General features: G+C 34.7%; 2 protein-coding genes across 3 annotated transcripts; one reads left to right on the forward strand and one right to left on the reverse strand.

Annotated features, from left to right (window-relative positions):
* The first annotated feature begins 5,318 nt into the window (after positions 1–5,318).
* LOC113688571 (cytochrome b561 and DOMON domain-containing protein At5g47530-like) lies at positions 5,319–9,335 on the forward strand. The gene is made up of 3 exons (XM_027206432.2): positions 5,319–6,131; positions 7,949–8,200; positions 8,755–9,335. Exons 1-3 carry the CDS (start codon positions 5,499–5,501, stop codon positions 9,088–9,090), a joined length of 1,221 nt encoding a protein of 406 aa, XP_027062233.2. The 5' UTR covers positions 5,319–5,498; the 3' UTR covers positions 9,091–9,335.
* A 2,166-nt stretch (positions 9,336–11,501) lies between these two features.
* LOC113688338 (threonine--tRNA ligase, chloroplastic/mitochondrial 2) lies at positions 11,502–21,789 on the reverse strand. Of its 2 annotated transcripts, none has more exons than XM_027206141.2 (8): positions 21,313–21,789; positions 16,048–16,194; positions 15,771–15,918; positions 14,374–14,627; positions 13,858–14,235; positions 12,925–13,233; positions 12,256–12,456; positions 11,502–11,947 (listed from the first exon to the last, which is right to left on the reverse strand). In XM_027206141.2, exons 1-8 carry the CDS (start codon positions 21,679–21,681, stop codon positions 11,687–11,689), a joined length of 2,067 nt encoding a protein of 688 aa, XP_027061942.1. In that variant the 5' UTR covers positions 21,682–21,789; the 3' UTR covers positions 11,502–11,686. The 2 variants fall into 2 exon arrangements, with proteins under 2 accessions (XP_027061942.1, XP_027061943.1); XM_027206142.2 differs by lacking the exon at positions 21,313–21,789 and adding an exon at positions 16,445–17,546.
* Between the last annotated feature and the right edge of the window lie 1,516 nt (positions 21,790–23,305).

The raw sequence follows: 23,305 nt of genomic DNA on the forward strand, positions 1-23,305 counted from the left end.
TGTGGGTTGTCAGATTGAAAGATTTGATTGGTTAATCAAAAAGAATTCATAACCTTTTAGAATTAAGGTTTAAGTACACCTTTTTTGCTTTATTTGTTACTAAAGCTTTAATACTTTTATTCATTAATAATACAATGATAAAATAGTTAAATCGAAATACTCCTATTTGAAAATTTCCTTGTTTCAAACATGTAGGATCAATAAGTTGGGATCCAATGAGTGTTTTTGGGGGCAAAGTGTGTATGGAATCATAGGAACATGTATAGCGAAAATTTTAAAATTTTGATTCCTTTTGTAAATCGACCTTTGATTAAATCCCTTTGATTAAATTCATGTGACATGGAGTTAGTTTGAGAAGATTACTTCAACCTATGAAAAGTTTCTTCAACCAATGGAGATTTGATGCAGAGGAAGACGAAAAGATCTATGTAGTCGCACACATATCTGGTCTCTAACGATGATCCACACGTACTTTCTTAGTTAGAACCTCCTAGGTTGAATTAATTTAATCTAGATTAGTGCTAAGAGATGCAATTTGTATAAGAAAAGCTCTAGTATTTCACTGTGGAAAACCCGCCTTAGTGAGAGAAATAAGAGATGCAATTTTTTTTCTTATTCTCTTGGATGGATTTTAGATATTCTTCTCAAGAATTTTTTTAAAAAATCTCACAAGACAATATATGTGTCGATTGGTCTTGTTAGCAAAAGTTCAATGAGTATTTATAGATGACTGTTCCATATTCTTATGGAAACATGAAACAACTTTCAATAGGATTTAACTTCCTTATTCGAATATAGCTCTTGTATTTGGAAGACTTAAACTTATTTGCTCCATAAGTCTCTCAAGTTTAATTTGTCTATAAGTTATAAAAACTTATCTTTCAAGTTCCTACTTGAAATTCTTTTAATTCAACTATAGAAGTTCTTAATGTGTGTGACCCATTAAATTTTCATATATGTTAACAATAAGTATGAGTTATAATTCTTAATAAATAAGAACTAGATAAATTAAAACTCCTTTTAATTTATCGTTGATACCACTAATCAATCAACTCATTCTTATAAATGAAAATTGGCATCTAGCAATGTATCATGAACACTCAAGTAATGAGAAAGAGTCAAGTGGATGACTTCACTTTTCATTGAAGGTTTATCATGTAATTAATATCCTTTTACCGCACTTATTTCATATTAGTTTTGGAATAAGTTATGCCCATTCCATTATGTGATTCATGCTTATTTCTTATACCAAAATGTAAATTTGATAAAGAAGTACTTAGAAACACTTTCTAAAACTCTTCCACTTGGCGCTACTAATTCCGAACTATATTTCTACAAGTGGCCCAACATGAGATAACTCCTCTTTCATAAGAGAAGGATAAATCCTTATAAGTTATTCATCATCTCTCCATGCTTCAAGTATATACCTAAATGCTACTGATGTGAGCATTCCCTATTATAAGAGTAATCATATAGCTGACAAAGTATAACTATTCATACTCAAGATACCATGATAACCTTAAGTCTAAGAATTACTTACACAAACATTACTTAGATATTAATCCTTTGACACTTAAAGGATTCCTCCGTGCGGATTAATCTAATGAAATTGATTATCTTATCAAGCACTCATATACTAATTTAAGTGTCTCACGTACTATAGCAGATAAGGTCTTCTACTTCTCATATAGAAGCGGCATAATATATGTTAGTTTAATCATATTAACAGTGTTCTTTTTTGTTAATACTTAGACTGGAAATATTTAAAATTAAACTTTATTTATAATCAAATGGATCCCACCATCACGATTCTTATGATTTCATTTATTAGGTTTATTTTAAGAATTTTACTATACAAATATAAATATATAAGTAATCAATATTATAAAGATGTTGTTTATTATAACATAAATAATTCAATTGTATATTAAAACCTAGAAATTGATTAACTTTATGGCATACACACTTTCAAAGTGAAAGCTAGCCCTACTAGAATTGGATTGGAGGATCATTAATTTAGTAATAAGAGAAGTTAAAGATCGGGCAAAAACAACTAAAAGTTGGAGAACCAAAAGTGATAATGCACCAAAAATTTTAAGGACCAAAAAAGTTTTTTTTAAGGGCCATTAATGACCCTTAGAGTTCTAATCAACTTCAAGGAATATAGATTTAATAAATAGTTTTCTGTACTAGTTGACCTAAGAAAAATGGATAAAACTTTCCTATACTGATAGTGCATTGGTTATCAAGGTTGAATGCATAATTAAATATACAAAATCTAAAGTTTTAATCCAAACTTTACACATCGGTCATGTTTTCAAATCTACTAATGTATACATTGTTAGTACAGGAAAGATTAATCCAAGAAAAATTAACATTAATATTAAGCAAAGGGTTTTTCAGATAGGTGTTGTATTAGTATTCTTTTTTTTTTTTGGTGAAAATGAAGTTAACGAGTAAGGTGTTTAATTGTAAGGGATCGATACAGACACACATATGTGAGTTTGTGATAAATTATGAGTAAAGTAGATGTGTTAACGGTGCATGATTAAAAAATAAATGTCTATATCATACCATCTTTTTTTTTCTCTCAAAAATAATGACGGAGCCAGGGGGCTTTGCGGGGTCATAGCCCCCTAAGTTTTGAAAATTTTAATTCATAGTGTGTAAATATATGTGTAAAACAAAGTTGATCCCCCTTAATTTTTTACAATTTTAGTTTCTATTATGAGAGTTCAAAAAATAAATGTCTTTTTAATACCATCTTTTTTTTCTCTCATAGTCCCCCTAAGTTTTGAAAATTTTAATTCATAGTGTGTAAATATATGTGTAAAACAAAATTGACCCCATAGTAAATTGACCCAATTTGATATATTATAATAAAAAATCCAATTAATAATTATCAATAAGATAAAACAAAATAATTACTTTATTGGTCCATATACAAATATACAATTTAACTCAATTGATTAGTTTTGTTCACACTCTTGTATCAACTAAACCTACAGAACCGACGTTTTCAACTATGAAGATAATCAAGACAAAGTTCTGAAACAAGATGGAAGATAATTTCTTGAATGGTTGTCTATATAGAAAAGGAAGTTACTGAAAAATTTAGCACTAATTTAATCATAAATGAATTTAGTTCTATGAAAGAACATAAAACTCAATTTACTTTTAAGAAAAAAGGTTGAAATTTTAAGGTATGTTAACATAACTTTTATCTTTTTTTTAATTAAAATTAATTATATTTATATTGTATAGTTATATATATATATATATATATTTCCACAAGTGACATATTGGTCCATCTTCTCATAATATGCAACTTGGGTGGTTTATGAAATTATAAGATATTTAATCAAATGTTGTTTCTTGTCTTAATTTTCGCTATGACTATGTTGCATACATATGAAATAGACATACCTTTATAATTACAGTTAATATTTGATATTTTTAGATGTCATATATTTAAATAAATAGACATTATTTTGAATATAGCATATTAAGATAATTTTGTTAGGAAAAATTTTGACGCCAAGAAAAAAATTCCTGACTCCGTCACTGCTCAAAAACATGACTATAATCATAACAAAAGTGCAGTGTGTGTGCGTATAACCACATATAGAGAATTCAGTATCAAAATTCAAAGCATTCGATAATGGACCTTGCCCTCAGCTTTTCTGCCTAACTCCTTCACTTTGTTTATCAATTTAGCAGCAAAACAGAAAATGATTTACTGTAGGAAATTTGATCTAATATTTTAATTGTAACATCAAAATCCGGTACCTAAACATCTACTTTCCACTTTTTTTTGGGCAAATTCCACTTTACCCCCCATGTGGTTTAGCTTTTTTTACATAATCCTATGTTTTCAAAAGCTATATATAACCCCTCATGGTCTCAAAAGCTATAAATAACTATTTTTTGAAAAAGACTTTCAAACACTAAATACAAAAACTACTTTTCTAGTTAAATAACTATTTTTTAAATACCGAATAGAAATTTTTTTTTCATTTATTTAAATGTAGTTGGAGAAGGTGGAACTTAAGAAGTGGAGAGAGAAAAGGGGAGGATTTGAAGCTAGAATTTTTAATTACATAGAAAAACCTTTTCAAATAATGATGAATAGAAAAACATTTTTCAAATGCTGAATAGAAATTTGATTTTCCAAGCGTCTGCTTTAATGAAACAAATCAGAAAATCTAGACCATCAAACTTTCTCTATACAACGTACATCCCATGTAGAAAAATTTCCTTCTTCCATACTAATTGTTATTCATTTTTCTGTTTGATTTTGTTTTCTTTTGGTTTTGCCAATCGTTAAATAATTGTAAGTATCTTGTTTCTAATTTCATCTTGATTGCGTTTATTTATTAACGCTATTGTTATTTTACAATTCTCATAGTTGAATAATGTTGTATATAGAGCTATATATGTTTTGGAAAAGAAATTTGGTTTGGACACAAGTCAGAAAAAGTATGACTAGGTAAACTTTTAGAAAACCAAAAAAAGAGAAGAAAAACTTTGATCAAAACAAGCAAGACTTTAACCCTAAAGATTAAAAAAAAAAGAAAACTTTTACAGTAAAGATTATAATCTAAATTCATTTAACGCTACATATCTTTCAATAAACCCAAAGACGTGGTAAGTAACCACAACCTTAGTACTTTTACTAATTGACATCCCTAATCCCAATTCCTAACCACCTTTGTCCCAAAATATTCATTCACCATGGTTGTGCAATTTTTTTTTTAACCCTTTGAAAAGTTTAACATGAAAGTTTTTTTTTTAACTTTTGAAACGTTTAACAAGAAAGCTTTTTTTTTTTTTTTTATCACATTTGATTATTTGATTAAGCACTTCCATTTGCTATTTCTTAATTTACTGTTATAGTTACCCCTTGATGACCTAATACACATGTAATAATCTAGATACACGACTCTTGGTGTGAAACCAAAAGAGTTGTTGACAACCTTGAGACTTTGTGAACTATGAAGCACTGAAACCAAGCTTTCAAAAGTTGGAAAGTATGACTTTTAATAAGACCATTTCCATAAAAAAACTATAAACCTCCTCCTTTTTTCTCTTTCCTGGTTAGTTCCATTCATCGACAGCATTTTTCTGTTTCCATTCTACTTTTTTCACGTCCAATTAAATTATAATGGCGACGTACATTTGTAGCCAAGATTCCACAAAGAAGCAGTCAACGGGACAACCACCACAAACCTTCTAACTTCGAAATTCTACACAAGTTTTTCTCTTCCATCTTCTCAAAAATCTATAAAAACCTGTATAAACCCCTTGATTTGATTCTCATTGATCAATTGGCACTTTTCTTTAGCCCCGTACCAAAATACCAATATTGTAGCACCAACGCGGGCTAGGCATAGTGAGTTCACGGAAAACTCTGTCGGGAAACGCATCTCAATATTTTTTAGCACTTTCAGAGTTCTTCCAGTTTTTCCAGCCCTTATCAAGTAGTTGCTCATTGATCAATGAAAATGGAAAAGAGGTCGAGAACGTTTGCAATTCTTTCGATCTTGATATCTTTAATTTCTTTGACAAAAACTTCTGCTCAACAAAATTGCTCATCTTACAAGTTCAACACCAACAACATTTTTGCCACATGCATACCCCTCCCCGTGCTTAACTCTTTCTTGCACTGGAACTACCATCCCTCCAACCACACCGTCGACATCGCATACCGGCACACTGGAGTGACTGCCTCCAACTGGGTTGCGTGGGCTCTCAATCCCACCGGTTCCGGGATGAGCGGAGCTCAGTGTTTGGTTGGATTTCGCAACTCCACCGGAAACTTCCACGTGTATACGTCGCCGGTGGCGGGCTACAACACACAGTTGGCAGAGGGGACTTTGAGCTTTGGGGTGCCGAAATCTTCAGGGGAGTTTATTAACAATAATAATGAAATGATCATTTTTGCGACCTTACAACTTCCCGCCGGCCGCACCAGTTTTAATCAGGTGTGGCAAAGTGGACCGGTTAGTGGAAATACTCCTCAACAGCACTCCGCGGGTGATAACCTGAAGTCTACCGGAAACGTCGATTTTGTCACCGGCCAAGTTTCCGGTGACGGTGGAGCTGCTGGTTCTCAGCAACGGAAAAGAAACGTAAGTAAACTAAAAGCTTCTTCTTTTCATGATTAAGGATGTGCGCAGCCTGAAACGTTAAAACGAGATCGTAAGAAAGCAATTACATGCATTGTGTTATAATTTGTTATTATTAAGAAAATGGTACAGAATTTGGATTTTGATTCTAGGAATTGACATCAATCCTAATCTAAGAAAAAAAAAAGAAAAATAGTTTCTATTAGAATAAATATTTCCCTTAGATGTTGCTTTCTTTCTTTTTTTTTGGGTTATGTTCAATAATTAGTCTAAAAGTAGTGAACTAAATTTGGTTTGAAAAGTCAAATTTTGCTCAAGTAATACACCAATTAACCAACTGGTCAACGGCAGCAAGTTCAAACCCCACATCAGCATTTGGAGTTTGCAGTTGTGCAGTTGTCTAATTAATAATTTCATACGCGTCTTCTTCTTGTAATCTCTTATAAGGTTCAATTGAAAACGGAGCCTTTCTAGTTCAATTCTGTCTAGTTGCGTAAGCTGATGGAATTTTGGTATAAACTAGTACAATTTTAGTGTAAACATGAATTATAATTGAATTTGTGTAAAACTCATAATTACACTAAAAACATATTAGTTTATTATCAAATTGTGTCAATTTATACAGTTGGATGAAATAGGACAAATCCTCTACTGGAAAGGTTCAGATCCCAATTCAAATTCAATCAACTTCGGCTTTCTCTTTCTCATTAGGGTGATCATCTGATGTAAATAATTCCCTCTTACCCAAATTCCGTGTATAGCTTAGTTAGGTTTCCTTTCCCATTTGATTAGAATTATTTTATTTGTAGCCCCTTTTCACCAAAAAAAAAAAGGTAACTAAGGAAAAATCGTATGGAAAATGTTAGACTAGACTACAAGAGTAGGAAAGATTCCTTCATATTTTGTTTCACACGCAATGGTAAACAGCATGTGTTCATGGAAAGGGTGTGGGTAAAGAAAAAATCATTTTCAAACTTTGACCGGTTCGATGGAGGGTTGGTGGCAAATACACCAGTATTGGAACATTAGTGGGGGGAAAAAGGGCTGAGGAAATAAGCTTATAGTTACGACTTCGGAATCCAGAATAGGTTTGACTTGTCTGCTGGTAGTGGTTGGTAATTTTATATCGAAAAGTAGTTAGGTAGAAAAATTCAAATTATGGGTTGCTTCCAGAATATTTTAAGTCCTAGATCTATACTATAGCTAGGATTAGAAGATAGAATATGTTCGATGAATTTCTATTGCATCTTTTTCACAGAACATGAAAGGGAATTTCTATTGACACTTTTATTGACTTTGGAATACATGAATTAAACAAAATAACGTCAGCTGTTTCGTTGCATTTACAATCGCTTCGTTTTGTGATAATTTATCCAAAATAAATGTTAAAAAAGTCATAGGGTTAGGCGTGCTATTAATAAATGTAGGGGTGTTAATAATTATATCCAGACATATCAATTCAGAGTATTTATGAGAATCTAGATTCATGGTCCTCTAATGTGGCTATATGCAACTTGTCGCGTTTCCTACTAGTTTAATCGGGAAATGGGACCTCTCTAATTCTAGTTTAATTATGCAACTGATACCATTCCGGTGTAAACGTGAATTATAGCTGAGTTGGTGTAAACTAACGATTATACCAAAAATATATTAGTTTACACCAAAATTATACCAGTTTACACAACTAGACGGAACCTCAATTGGAGAGGCCTCGGATCTGTTTAATTAAATTGAACAATCTAGAAGCAACTAATTATCCACTGATTCATGGATTTCATATCGGGGTTGTGATTAATGAATTGGAAATTCTTACGCTGCAGGTTCATGGAGTGTTGAATGTAGTGAGTTGGGGAATTTTGATGCCGCTTGGTGCTGTGATAGCAAGGTACTTGAAGGTGTTCAAGTCAGCTACTCCAGCCTGGTTTTACTTGCATGTTGCTTGCCAAACTTCTGCATACATCGTTGGTGTTTCTGGATTGGGAACAGGTCTCAAACTTGGCGATGAATCTGGAGTTTCACAAGACACCCATAAGGCCATTGGTATTACTATGGTCTGCCTCGCAACAGTTCAGGTACCTATTCTTTCTTTAGATAGGTGTTCTCAGAAATCTTGTGACACTTTTTATCTCACTTATACTCATTTCAAGATGGCGTTACATTAAAACTATTCCAGCAACACTCTAAAAATCTACGATCCAAAGGGAGACTTTTTTTTTTTGTTTGGAAGGGGGGGGGGGTTATATTTCGTACATACCGGATAAACTTCCAAAAACAAAAAATTATGCTGTTAGTAGATGAATAGATTGATCGAATACTTAGCGCTAAAAGAGAACCTTTTTTTTTTAGAATTATTCACCTTTTTTTTTTTTGGTTTATAGCTTTGGAATTTGGCTTCATTACAGAGTACCTTAGCCAGTTTCTGAAATTAAACAACTTCCTTTACAAATTAGTAGGAGAAAAGAGAGGCTTCCCTGTAGGTACAATGTAGGAATTGAGTATATACTCAAAGATTTTATTATCAATTATTCATTAATAAAGATAACTACGCTGCAAGGTGCTACATATCTCTTCTTTTCCTTTTTTTTTCTTCTTTCTTTAATTAGTTTTGTTGGCTATGTTCTTGTAGGTATTCGCCTTGCTATTGAGGCCAAAGCCAGATCACAAATACAGATTTTATTGGAACATCTACCACTATGCCGTTGGCTACGCCGTCATTACTCTCAGCATTGTAAACATTTTTAAAGGGTTTGACATCTTGAACCCTGAAAAGAAATGGAAGCATGCATACATTGGTATAATTATAGGAATTGGAGCCATGGCAGCTTTCCTAGAAGCTTTCACATGGTTTATTGTCTTGAGGAGAAAAAGGGTAGGTGGTGGCTCAACCAATAAATACCCTCACAACTCCGACGGTGTAAATGGAGCTAATGGCTATGGGGCCAGGATACAGCAGGCAGTGTAGCTGACGTTCGTATTGATGTCTACCTTGACTCTTGGACTTGTTATTTAGTTATTTCTTCACATGCTTTTGGTAGCTAGTTCTAGTTTTGATATGTATTATATATATTGGGAGAGTTTATGTTTGTTTTTTCGTATTATTGACTTAATTTCTTTTATATTGATTTTGTGAATAATGGTTAGAATATATGTGATGCATTCTTGTATTTAGAGGAAATAATGGGAATGCCTTCTTTTGTTTCCGGTAAAGATATTCAATGTCCACGTCCTTTAGACCATGAATTGATATGGACCACAGAGAAAGGAAATCAGGGGGATGATCTATTAGGATGGCTAAAATATAATTTGATCATGTAGCATAATTCTTGGCGTGATAAAATATAACTTGAAATGGTAAACTTTACTAGTTTCAGAGAAATTGTCATGAGAATAAGAGTAGGTAAAAGGTGTAGGTAAAAGGTGTGTACCCTAAGACTATTCTCTTTAGGGCAAATTATCCAATTGACCCTTGAACTCTTTGTCTAAGTAAAAATAAGTCCTTTATCTATTTTTTGCTGACTTTAAGCCCTCGAACTTGTAAAATTGGGCACCCGTGACCCTTTTAGCCAGTTTCTCCGGTTTTGCAACCGGAAGGCTAATTCACACGAATGTCAATGTGCTTTTCAAAGGGCATTTTTGTCTGCATTTTCTAAGCAAAAAGAAACAACTCCTCTTTCTTCCCTCCACCTAACTTAACCTAACCCACGCCTAAAATCCCACAACAAACTAGACCCCGCCGCCAACTCACCTCCCAACCAGACTGCAGCTCGTCCGAGCCCCCTCATTTCTCGACTGGGTCAAGTCCTTTAACTTCTCTTCCTACGTCTCCGAGCAGCCTGACCCATTTCGTGCCGTGACCCAGAAATCCGACCCACGTGAAGAGCAAAAGCAAAACAACGTTGCGGAGGAAGAAGCTTTGCTGGAGAGTCATCATCATGATGATCACATGATGAAGAGCAAGTTGGAGATGCGGGTGGAGGATTTGGGGGCGAATGGTAGCCCTGCTAGAAGGATGAAGAAGGAGGTAGATCGGCAGTGGCAGTACCGGAGGACCGGGAGGAGGTAGATCGGCGGCGGCCGGCGACGATGAGGGAGAGAGATGGGAGGTCTTCGAGTGAAACTGAAACGTTGACATTTGGGGAGGAGGAGCATGTGGACAAGAAAGCGGATGCCTTCATAAATCGTTTCAGACAGCATTTGAAATTGCAAAGGTTGGATTTGATTTTAAGGTACAAGGAAATGCTAAATAGGGGCGCTGGGTTGGAGAGCTAATGACACTAATCTTCTTGAGACTTAAAAAAAAAAATAAAGCCTTTTCCTCGAGTGAGCTTTTATTTACTACTACTCAAAATAAGAAGATGTTATGAACCATAACGAGTTTCCTCGTTTAAGTTTACTAGTTGTGCAGGTAGCATTAGATCTTTGGGGTTGACAATATTCTATTACCAGCTACTATGACTTTTATCTAAATCTATATATGCTGGCTCAGATTTAAACGAGGTGGGTTACATCCATTCTTGTTGAGGGAAGAAGGAGGAGTCGTTCTTTTTTGCTTAAAAGATGCGGACAAAAATGTCCTTTGAAGAAGTACACTAGCATTCGTGTGAATTGGCTTTTCGGTTGCAAAACCGGGGAAACTGGCTAAAAGGGTCACGGGTACCTAATTTTACAAGTTCAAGGGTTTAAAATCAGCAAAAAATAGATGAATGGCTTATTTTTATTTAGACAAAGAGTTTAAGGGCCAATTGGATAATTTGCCCTTCTCTTTATAGTGTTGCAGATTGTAATGAAAAGCAGTACACAAAATAATATTAAACAGATATTGGTCTGTAAATGCAAAGGCGAATTCGAACAAATATTTCTTGGGGTTAAAAATAAAAAAGTCCTTGTGATATATTTAATATACAAAAAAGCCTCCCGTGATTTCAAAACATACGAAACGACACCTCATATTTTGGACCAAATTATAAACTAACAAAATTCGTTAAACTTAACAGAATTCGGTAAACTTAACGAAATCTGATAAAATTAACGGTAAACTTAACGGAATCCGGTAAAATTAACAGTCGAGACCGTCATTTTCATTAAGTTTAACGAATTTTGTTAGTTTACAATTTAGTTTAAAACATGAAGTGTCGTTTTGTATGTTTTGAAATCACGGAGGACTTCTCTATATATTAGGTATACACAAGAAGACTTTTTTGTTTTTAACCCATATTTCTTGAAAGATAATGCGTCCTACTCTGATGGATTTCCAGTGAGACATGCAAGTAAGAGAAGATTTACCTTCTTCCACTCACCCTTGTTTAGAGAAAAGATGCCATTATACTTAAATTTCAAACCCAAATTCAAACGGATATTGAATGCTCAAGCAAATGCTCCAGTTAAAAGAGTTAATTAACTCTTATGTTTTTGTATTAACTAATATCAAATGTTCTTGATAGTGCCACTTTACACAGTGAAGTAAGAACTACAAATCGATCTACAGAATGTATATATTTTTGATACTCAAAAAAATTACCTATTAAGCTTGTAGCATGTCGTTAGAGGACAACCTAAGTTCAAAGGAATGTTCTGCTCTCAACTGCACACTTGATTCGGGTGATAAATTCATCAATTGGCATAGTCCCCAACTCCCCGCCATGCCTAGACCTAACAGTTACAGTTTGTGTTTCTGCCTCTTTGGGGCCAACAACAGCCATCAATGGGATTTTCTGCTTCTCTGCATTTCTAATAAGCTTAGGCAAACGCTCCCCACTGCAGATTTCAGTCCGAAGACCGTTAGCTTTCAATCTCCTCCATATCTCGTTGCAGTATTCAAGCTGGAAACAAGAGTGCAATCACAAATTCATGAAAATTCCAAAATCCAAGATTGACACTATAAGTTTTCTATACAATTTTGCGCAACCAATTAAGATTAAGCAGTTTAACAGAAGTCAAATATCCATCCCTAATTCCTTTTGACTTAGTTTCCTTACCCTTCTTCTCAGCAACAAATGAGAAAAGAATACATATTAAAGCAAGGTTTGACTATAGGCTAGCTTCCCCAATGCAAACAAACCGTTTAATTCTCACCTAGCCTTGCAACTAAGCCCCCAATATATCTGGGACAATATAAAGTGGCAAATACCTGTGCATCTGTGACTGGTAATATCCGAGCTTGGGTAGGAGAAAGCCACAAGGGGAAATCACCAGCATAATGCTCTATGAGAACTCCAAAAAACCGCTCCAAGGATCCCAGAACTGCACGATGAATCATGAGGGGCTGCTTCTTCTCTTGGTCCGAATCAACATAGGTAATGTCAAAACGCTGGGGTAAATTAAAATCCACCTGTAGGCCAACATTAAAGACGAGTAAAGGAAGTTAACGATTCATTTCTTACTTCTCTTTCAGTTGGAATGACCTCATCCCCAATGCAGTTTATCTCAAAATCGTAGTTGCTTTACGGAACTAAACCCTTCACTCTACTTTCTTAATTCAAAACTTGAATTTACTCCACTTTATATAATGATTGATGCATAATGCCACAAGTAGGTTACAGTTTCATACATGCTTAAAGATATCTTTTCTACTCCATTCATCGATACTGATTCAACCATGACCCAAGTGAAATGTGAAAATGTTTTCAAAACAGTATCAAAGATGTGTAGGCATACTGGACCAAGTACATTCTTTTTCAGTTCTTCAGTGCATGGAAGGACAAGGATCCTGAAGAAAGAAGCAAAAGATGCAGATAAACATGGACATGCACGTTGAAATATTTCAAATTGTTTTGAAAATCACATTAGCAATCTTTACCTGTATGGTTGAGCATTGCCACTTCCTTCCAAGAGCATCCTCAATTTTGAGATCAATCTTTGGACCATAGAAAGCACCACCACCTTCGTCAATCTGATAGCTCCATCTTTTATCATTTAAAGCATCCTTCAAGGCAGAGGTTGCTTTCACCCATATATCATCGTTTCCCACAGCTTTATCTGGCCTTGTGGAAAGGTTTACTTCGTACTTATCAAAACCAAATTGCAGCAATATTTCCTCTGTAAGATCCAGTACACCCCTAATTTCATCTTTTATTTGATGTTCTAAACAAAATATGTGTGCATCATCCTGGAAAGTTTACAACCAAAGCAATACCAATATAGTGAGCAACATGTTGCATCTAGAAAAAATTGCATTACAATGAACATGCATCTAAGAAAAAGTGCATAACAATTATGCGAGTCAAAGATCACAAGTACTGTAGTCCCCATCAAGTATAAATCTACCTCACATTAGAGGAAGCATTCTGCCAGCATTTACACTTCTCACAAGAAAGCATAGCTTTTAGGTAATGGATCATACTCTTTTTGATAGAAGGTGTGATCCCACCCATAAAGATTACAACTTAATTTTTCTCAGTTCAACTTAATTTTGGTTTTGAACTACATTGATATCTCTTTTATTGCATTCATAAGAAAGCATGGATGACTAAAATCTAAGTGAAAAATTAGAGACCACAAAAATCATATTAATTGTCTCCATTATGCTTAGGCATAAACATCAAAAGCACCCTCTTATTGTGTATGATCTCGTTTGCTGAGGAAACTGTCACAACATCTGCAATTGACCCTCTGGTTCTTCATGCAATTCAAGTAAAAGGCATGAGACTGTCAGGAATTTAGCTACATTGGTGAACCCATAACAAAGGCCAATCATTTAAATAGTTGATGTCTGTAGGCAAAGGAACTGCACCTGGGTAAAACCTCTCACACGGAACAGGCCATGCAAGCTACCAGATAATTCATATCTATATACCGTTCCAAGCTCTGCAACCCTGATTGGAAAATCCCTGTATGAGTGTAACTTCCTTTTGTAAACAAGTATATGGTAAGGGCAATTCATTGGCCGAAGCTGATAAAGTTCTTCCTCAATCTCCATCTGATCAAACATATTTTCTTTGTAGAAATCCAGATGACCACTGATCTTCCATAGATTTGCCTTCGCCACATGTGGAGTGTAAAGTAGATCATAACCACGTTGAATATGAATCTTCTTCCACGCATCTTCTATAATATGCCTTACAACAGCACCCTTGGGATGCCAAAACACTAACCCTCCACCCGCTTCATCCTGGAGTTTTTAAATTGACAAATTTATGCTTTATGATCCATGGTAAATGCAGCAATCAAGATACTTCACAAGTAAGGATAGCATGAGGAACCAACTAGCTCAAACTACACGGACATGTATAACTTGTCCTACCTATACCTGTATAGAGAACAGATCAAGATCTTGTCCAATCCGCCGGTGATCCCGGCGTTTTGCTTCTTCTTTAAAATGAAGGTATGCTTTCAATTGTTCTTCATCTTCCCATGCTGTACCATAGATCCTTTGTAGCATTGGCTTATTTGTGTCTCCTCTCCAGTAGGCACCAGCAACTGATTCAAGTTGAACAGCTTTCCTTCTAATATTTCCTGTAGATTCAACATGAGGCCCAGCACAAAGATCCCACCATTCATTGCCTGGTATAAAGACAGCGAGCAGTGAGTATGAAAATAAACAAATGAAAAGAGCATAGGTTTATAAGGACGAGGTCAGTGTGCAGATTAGTACATCCAGCAGATTATGTAGACATCATAATAACTCATTCCTCCTGTCTTACAATTACAGAAGAACTTCAGAGCAGCTCATTAAAAACACCACACTGATGTGCCAAGTATTTCTGGCCACTAAAACGAATCAATTATCTTCAAATGCTATAATTAACAACTGTATTTCAAATTTCTTTTGTCTTTAATAGTTTGAAGTTCTGCAGCAGCTACCCCACCTAGAATACACGACCCTATAACCAGAAAGTCCTACAAGCTTCATCAAATCCTACTGATTTCACATGGTTTGTATTTTCTTAATAGGACCTATTTTCAACAAGAACACTATGCGGGATTAACCTAAAGGAAACCCTTACTTTTCAAAAATTGGGTGTGCTTTGACTGGATCTATTTCCTTTTCAATTTCCTTTCAAATATCAGAGATAATAATTCTTTTTTACAACCCACTTACAGTGTCCAACTAAGCTCAAGCATAGCACAGTTAAATCAAATTCTGGTATGGACATTGCAATACTTCTTCACTTCATTCTCTCCTTTTCTTATCTCTACCCTCTCTCCAAAGGTATATAAATAATCAGACACAAAGTCGAAGCTATAACACTTCACAGCATTACAACCTAGCAGAGCCTTGGACCAAATACCAAGTTTCCGGGTAAATTAGTTCATCAAAAAATTTTATCAGATTCTGAACCAACCAAAGTACGTATCACTGAGACAAATGCAAAACTCTACTCATATGCAGAAGTTCCATTAAAATTCTAAATATTCTTTCTATAACAAATAACTAATACAATAACAGCCACTTCAGATGACAAGTGCTGCAAGTGATGTGTAGGCATGCAGAAAAACCCCACAAGATTTGCAAAACACAAGCACTATGACAAATTTACCACGGGAGGACAACAAAATTCCCAACAGTTTGAAAAGCAAATAAGTTTAAAATATAACTGAAGATAAAAGTTGGAGGACAAAAACCTCAAGCCAGGGGAGGAGAAGGGGCTAGGAGAAGAGAGGGGGCAGGCAAGAGGGTTGGTTGGATTATTTGAAGGGCTTTACCAATATGATATATGGTGATAGGTTCCTCCTTAATGCTTTCCAAGATTTCTATCTTGTAAGGTTCATTGACAGCAAGTATCCTTCTTTGAGCTTCATCTCGGCTAACTTCTTCTCTAATTAGTGGTAAGTTTTGCCCAATGATACGATCCTACAGATGATTCAAGAAATAAATTCTGTACCCAGAAAGTATAGAAAATGAATATTATTCAGCACTGTCACAGTGAACAACACCCATATAACAGAAAGGGAAAAAAAACAAAATAATGAGCCTGCTTACCATTTCCTTCTTGATTTTCTTGAGGTCTTTGTCAGTTAATGGCTCCATATCAAAGTCATAGTAAAAACCATTTTCAATCCATGGACCAATTGTCACTTTTGCATCTGGGTAGAGCCTTTGAACAGCCATAGCCATCACATGTGCACACTGCAAAAAGAAGTTCTTTTCAAACAGGCAGAAATTCTGCAGCTAGAGTTCTGTACTTTCTTCTTCAGTCATAGGGTATCATTGAAGTTCTTTTTGCCAGTTCAATATCTATAACTCTTAGTGCGCTTGGAAATAAATAGAATGATAAAAGGAAAAGTAAACAAAACTAAGAATGAGTAAAATGAAAATTCAGAAAGGAAGAAAATACACAAAACACCACATTGTTGTTTTTTTTATTTCATACTGCTACCTGCTTTTTGTAAGCATTGAGGTTGCTGAAAATGGATTGTGCAAGAAAGTTGGTTTTCCAGATCTTTCATCACAATGTACCACATCTCTGAAGTGCAATATGTGTTAGAAATACGAACTCCAAAATTCTACTCTAACTGAAATAATAATCAACTGCAGTTTGGGTTCCCACTTTCTAACATTGTAAAAGCAATGACTCCCAAGTTGCTTTTCCAGAAAATTCTTTGTAAGGGAGACATCAGTTACATTTCTTAGATTCCCCTAACCAATGTGGTTCCTTCTCCCACTTGTGCAGTTTGAAAATGCCAAAAAAGGGGAAACATACATGATTTTGTAAAGCTACAAGACTCCCATAAAATCGTGGCAATAAAAGAGAGGATTATCAGATGGAAATAATCTACTCATGGAATTAAGGAATCTTCATTCTTTATAAATTTTACCATAGTTGCAAATACACTGCTTCAGATCAAAAGTCTGTCCGCAAAACTACTTTCATCTGCTCCATCCCAAAGACAGAAATATTTGAGCTTATTTTTGTGATAAAGTCACCCAATACAAAATTTAGTTAAAAGGGACCGGAGGCAGACAAAGCCTAATGCCTTCGAGCAGTTTGATTTGGTCAATCAGCCGCGAAGTATAGTCATATAGACATATAGGACAAGCGAATGAGACAGATGTAGGCTGCTTCTACTGTTGTGAGGAATTAACAGCAGGTTAATACCAACAGGAGTTCAAGTGTAGAACAAATTGTTCCCTTCTCATTGCTCTAGAATCAAGCATAATTCGGACACACCTGAGTCTGCCTCCTGGAGGCACTCTGATGTTGCACTCGGTAAAACATTAGGGAAAGGACTATCTTGATGCTGAAGCCCATCCCTAAAGCATTCCGAGTGAACTTCCACTTGCTAACAGAAGATCTGCCACAGTTAATGCATAAGCCATGCCAAGACACTCTAATCCTCCCCAGCTAATGTCAATATCTGCATGAGCTCACCATCTTTGGTGGCCCAGAATAATTGAGAAACTATACATTTTTTCCCCTTCTCTACAATTGAAAGACAGACCAAATGAAGGTAACTTAACTGCTTATCTATGTGTTTAAATAAACAAGAATCCTTTGACCAAAATATTCCTTGATGCTCTTATACCTGGAAAAATGAACATCTCTAAACCACTTGTTCCCCATAGGCCACACAAGAATGGGTTGAGTTTCTTCCATTTTCAATTCTTAAAAAAAAAAAAAGAGAAAAAACCATCAGTGATCACAATCACAAGAAAACCTTGATGAGTGCACTTTTAGCTATATCAATAGCAGCTTCACATTCCATAATATATTTTAAAGCCAAATAGCTGTCTCCACACCCCATTTACCTCCAAACTTCTACCAGCTTAGCCTTTCTGACAGACTAAGTATCGTTACTGCTAATTTTTTTTTTCTCTTTTTGCATTTACATGATTGCAATATTTGTCTTCACATGCTCATGATATCCTTTTCACCACTGCTTATCTATGTACTGTAAAGAGTTTGTTCATTTTAAAAAATAACAATAATTGTTAGGAAACTAAAATTATCCCACATTGATATACCAAGGATTGCCAGCCATATGTATAAAGATCTTGGGCCACTCCACTCATTGCCAATTGGTTTTGAGATGGAAGCCCAAGTTTTTTATTGTGGTATCAAATTCCGGTTACGACAACTCCCCCAATATTAGGGTCCAATGTAGACACTCAGATGAAAGGTTGATGCTGTCCCAACCTAGTATCCGGAGTGTAATGGGGGAGATTGTTGAGTTTATCACACATCAATTGTAGAAGGGACAGGGTGCTTTGGTTATAAGTATGATGGAAAACCTCACCCCTTGAGCTAGTTTTTGGAGTAAGAAGGCCCAATAGCACCCTGCCTCTTCCACAATCAATTGGTTATAAGTGTGAGGGAAAGCCTCACCCCTTGAACTAGCTTTTGGGGTGAGAAGGCTTCCTGCCCCTTCCACAATCGATGTGGGATAAACTCAACAATCTCCCTCGTCACACATCGGGCACTAAGTTGGGATAGCATCAACCTTTCATCCGAGTGTCTACATTAGGCCCTTGTATTAGGAGAGTTGTTGTAACTAGACTTTGTTACCATGATAAAGAACTTGGGCTTCCATCTCAAAACCAATTGGTAATGTGTGGAGTGGCCCAAAATCTTTATATATGGTTAGCAATCCTTGGTATATCAATATGGGACAATTTTAGTTTCCTAACAATAATAATTGAGAAACACCCAATAGACACTAAATATAGGGCAATGGTCAAAAATCCATTCCAGAATAAGGTGTCCAATATGACAGCATTCTCTCTACCAGGGCTTCGGCACATATCCACATTTGGGATATCCCTGCTTTGACCAAGATCTTTGGGGATGATTAGCTTCTTTGACTCAATATCTAAAGGATTTATCAGGAACTCAAAAAAAATAGAGATAAAAGATTCTAATTTTCTAATGGAGTTAATTTATCTAAATCTTTGACAACAGTAAAGAGACATTGTTCCAACTGTTTGAGTCAGCAATGGTTAGCTTTAGTGATAATGAAATTCTCGAGCATCCTATGAAACCTCAACAATCGTTGCACTGGTAAAATTGAAAACCTCCAATGCACTCAAAGCAAAGTGTAGCTGCTTCCGCATTTTATTACAGGAGTTCGTCACAAGTTCCATGAGGGAAAAAACATTGATCGTTGTTCAATTTATAAACTTCTCGCAAATGCCGCTCGTACCTAGACTACAATAATTCAATTACTTTTGATAAACCTATACCAAAGTTAATGACATTTTTTATCAAATAGCTTAAAATATCAAAATAAAAATGTCAAAAGAAATGTAAGTCACAATTATTTCAATTTAGATAATTCAATAAATAGAAAAAAAATTGGAGTTATTATTGACATAGTACCTTACATTGCATGATATATATGTCCTAAAAGATAACAACATAGTTTTATTTTTGTCATTAGCCATTGTTGTCAAGTAGATGGCGTAAGTCATCTACTCAACAAGGACGAATTGGTTATTTGTTAGTTAACGCTCAAAAGGTTTAAAATATACTCAATATTTAACTGGATTTCTTAGGAGTCCATCTCAATGAAGGTCCTTTCAATAGATTGGCATCCTTTAATATTCATTTCAAAATTAAACAAAAGAAAAAAGCCTTCTTCAAATGGATGTATATCACAAGAAGACCAATCATAAATGCTGCAATCTATGCTTAAATTCATGTTGCTTCATCATAGATCATAAACTACCTATAGATTTGCAAAAAATTATACTTCACCTTTTTATATGTAGATCTTCATGTTTGAGCTAAATTGACTAATGACACTAGTTAGCCCTATTAATTATTGCCCTTGTATGCTGTTACAAATAGCTTCTTAGGGTAGTATTAATAAGTTGCCTGTTGGGTTTCATTCAGCTTTCTATTTATGATGCGGGTGGAAGCCCAAGAGGGAAACTCATAATTCAATTCATAATTTATTTATAAGTGAACCAAAACAACACCAAGTGCAGGGAGGCTGGGATAGCACAAAATGTAAGATTCTAAGATAGAATTTAAGAAAAGGAAACTCTCATTGACACCCCAAACAAGAATTGAAAGTAATCCAACACAATGTTGAAAAGAGAAATTCGTATAAGTCTAACTCTAAGCTAAAAGTCTTATCTAAAAAGGAGTCCCTCTCCTCCAAGTAAATAACTAAACTGCAAACACAAAACATGAATCCTGAGGCTGAAAAAAAAATTTAAAAAAAGGAAACAACAAGTCCTAATGCAAATAGTCAATAAAGTACAACTACATCAGCAGCGCCGGTACTCATGAATAATAATTTGTGAACGTTAAATTTCCTTGCATCACATTAATCACATTCTAACAATTGCTTTATACTTTGACCATGGAAGAGGACCATCCAACTAAACTGGAATGATGAATCTCCATTCATCATCTGCAACCTCAATATGCTGCAATAAGATCACATTTCCAGCAGCAGAATCTGATTTCTGTGATGGTACTCTTATCATTCCTTGAAGATGTCGCAGAAGTAAAGGACCATCTCATAATACCCTTGCTTCTTTAATTTCATTAATTTCTCCTCTTAAAAGCCTATAATGCTTCAAATTAGTAGAGTTTCAGTTTTAAACTCCGAATATCCTGTCAAATGAGTCATAAAACATGAATATTTACATGTGTAAAGACCAATTCATTGTCAATTTAATCACTGGAAAATCAACACATTAAAAAAATATATGTTTGAATCAACAACTCTATAATTTTCCTACACTTGACAAAATTCAAAATTTCCAAAACCAGGATTCTCCCACTTTGTTTTACCCCACAAGACAAAAAGAAAAACTCTAAAAAATTTCTCTTGCATTTCTTTTCTTCCCACCTTAGCTACTATGTACAACTGTTTGTAACATATACAATTCATTATCTCATTTAATTTTCCACATATTGCTACAGATAAAAGTGGTCTAGATGTTCCCCACTATCTCTTCGCATTTCACTTAATTGATACAGTAGATTTCAATTTTTTAACGTCACCTAATTGAAGTACAATTACTTTCAATTTCATCCCTTATCAATACTCATGTCGCGTCACACCAAGACATTCAACTTGAATCCAACAGAGAATATGATTAATTCCCAAATAACAGAAAATTTCAACCACCTGGTGCATATTACCTTTGCGCATCATATCAAATGGACAACATCCAATTGCTTCTAGCTACTAATTATTTCACCCAAAAATCACTATGCCAGATCAGCATATATCCATATAATAAACTAACAAAAACCATAAAATCTTTTCCAGTGTAATCTCAGTTTCTTACTGTATGCCGAATTCTTAGCAGTATCTCTGATGATTCGTTAGTTGGAAGCACGACTCTGCCCTCAGGAGATGAAACCCCATCCTTTTTCCCTTCTTCTGTAGACACAGCAGCAGCAGTGGAGCCCGAAGAATCAGTCGCCAAAGCCCAGGATAGGGGAACTCCATTCCTCTTGGTTCCACAAATTTCACCACTTTTACTGCTAGAAGTCCTACTGAAAAATGAAAAATTGATTACAGGTTCTGTGCTCCGTGGGATAGAGGAGGAGAAAACGGGAAGTGGGTTTGACAGGAGTCGGAGAGAAGGGGTTAGTAGAGGGTTCAAGGAGGAGTACAATGATGACGCCATGCGGTGGGGGAGAGAAGCCACCATTGAGGATGGTTTGTTGGTGGCTTTTCTTGGTGTTCGGTAGGATTTTGGTGGTGTGGCTCTTAGCTGTGTGGCGGAGGTTAGGGGCAATTAAGCAAATCACGCATAATAGCCCCAGGGGCCTCACAAGATTTCTCACAAGTCTGTCCGTGGTGTAATTTACCCAACAAAAAATGTAATTCACAAAAAAAAAATATTGGTGTAACAAAATATTTATGCTAATTGCCGTGAAAAAATGGAGTAACAAAAGTTAAAATTACTAATTTACCTTGAAATGGGGGTAAATTGGAATTTGGGAGGCCTAGATCCACCTTTATCATGTCATATGTTATCCAAGAAAATTTTAGAATACATTTTTAGGCAAATTTCATGGATAGGAATAGGATGAAATGCACCTTATGGATGGATGAGATGAAAGGGAACAAAGGGTTAAGGCAATCACCATAGCTATGTTAATGGGTGGAGTATTAACGAAAATCCAACACCCGCGAGATTACTATTTATCTAAGTAAATCTGGTTCTTTATGATTGAAATCCAAATCTAAACCCAAATTTTGGGTTTTGTATGATTTCTATTTAAATCTAAATCCAAATTTAGACTTTACCGAGACCTATTTATATGCATATATGTGACTATGTCTTATGATATATTGGTAATTAAGGATACTTTTTTTTTATATTAGCTTGAAATGGCTAACATTTTTTTCCCTATAAATGAATGTCATTGGTTAATTTAAGTAAGTAAAATTCTAATTAAACAATAGGATAGATATCCAAACATAAACATTGTACACATGCGTGTTTTTATATTGAATTAATATGTTTAAAGGAAAAAGAGAAAAAGAAGAGTAGGTTTAAAAACATGCAAGATTAAATGTTAAGTATAGATGAAAATTTTTAAACAAATAAAATTACTTTGCACAAAACATTCTTGAATGCTGATTTTGTTTTCTAGAAAATCTATATAAATTTGAGAAGGGATTTTTAGCAACAAGCCTCCACATATCTTCCCACTCCCAATTCTATTTTTCTAGCATTTCACATTTAATTTAATTTATAAAATATATTTCTCTCAACTTCCACATCTACTTTTTACATTTGAAATTGTTGGTTATTTTTTTAAAATCATTTCATTTCAAATTGTTAGTTAATGTGCACGTTATCCTATTTGAACTTCAACCCATCACGTTTCTCCATTGCCTTTGCGTTATTTATGATTCTAATCCAATTAAGACTTCTATAAAACCATAAGAAGAGATAACAAATATAACATCCTTTCATGCTTTCTTATTAAATAATAAGAGGAAATGTTATTTACACTCCCATTTTTGTTATTCACACTTCAATAATCATTTTGATCATATAGTTTTTATTAATTAAACTATATGATAAAACAAATGGTGGGATTGCAAATAATAAAAAATGGAGTGCAAAAAATATTTTCCTAAGTAAGAAGTGGCTTTCTTGCCTTTCTAATTTAAATAAGTAAGAAGTGGCTCCACTTATATAGGAATTTGATTTGAAGTTTATTAGTGGGAGGATAAATAAAGAGAAAACATTGCCAAGCTTAGTAAAAGTAAAAAAGTAGATGATAATATTTTATCTTTTAACTTAGTAATCCTACCTA

The sequence above is a fragment of the Coffea arabica genome, chromosome 5e (genome assembly GCF_036785885.1).
Source record: "Coffea arabica cultivar ET-39 chromosome 5e, Coffea Arabica ET-39 HiFi, whole genome shotgun sequence".
In the NCBI taxonomy this organism is placed as follows: domain Eukaryota; kingdom Viridiplantae; phylum Streptophyta; class Magnoliopsida; order Gentianales; family Rubiaceae; genus Coffea; species Coffea arabica.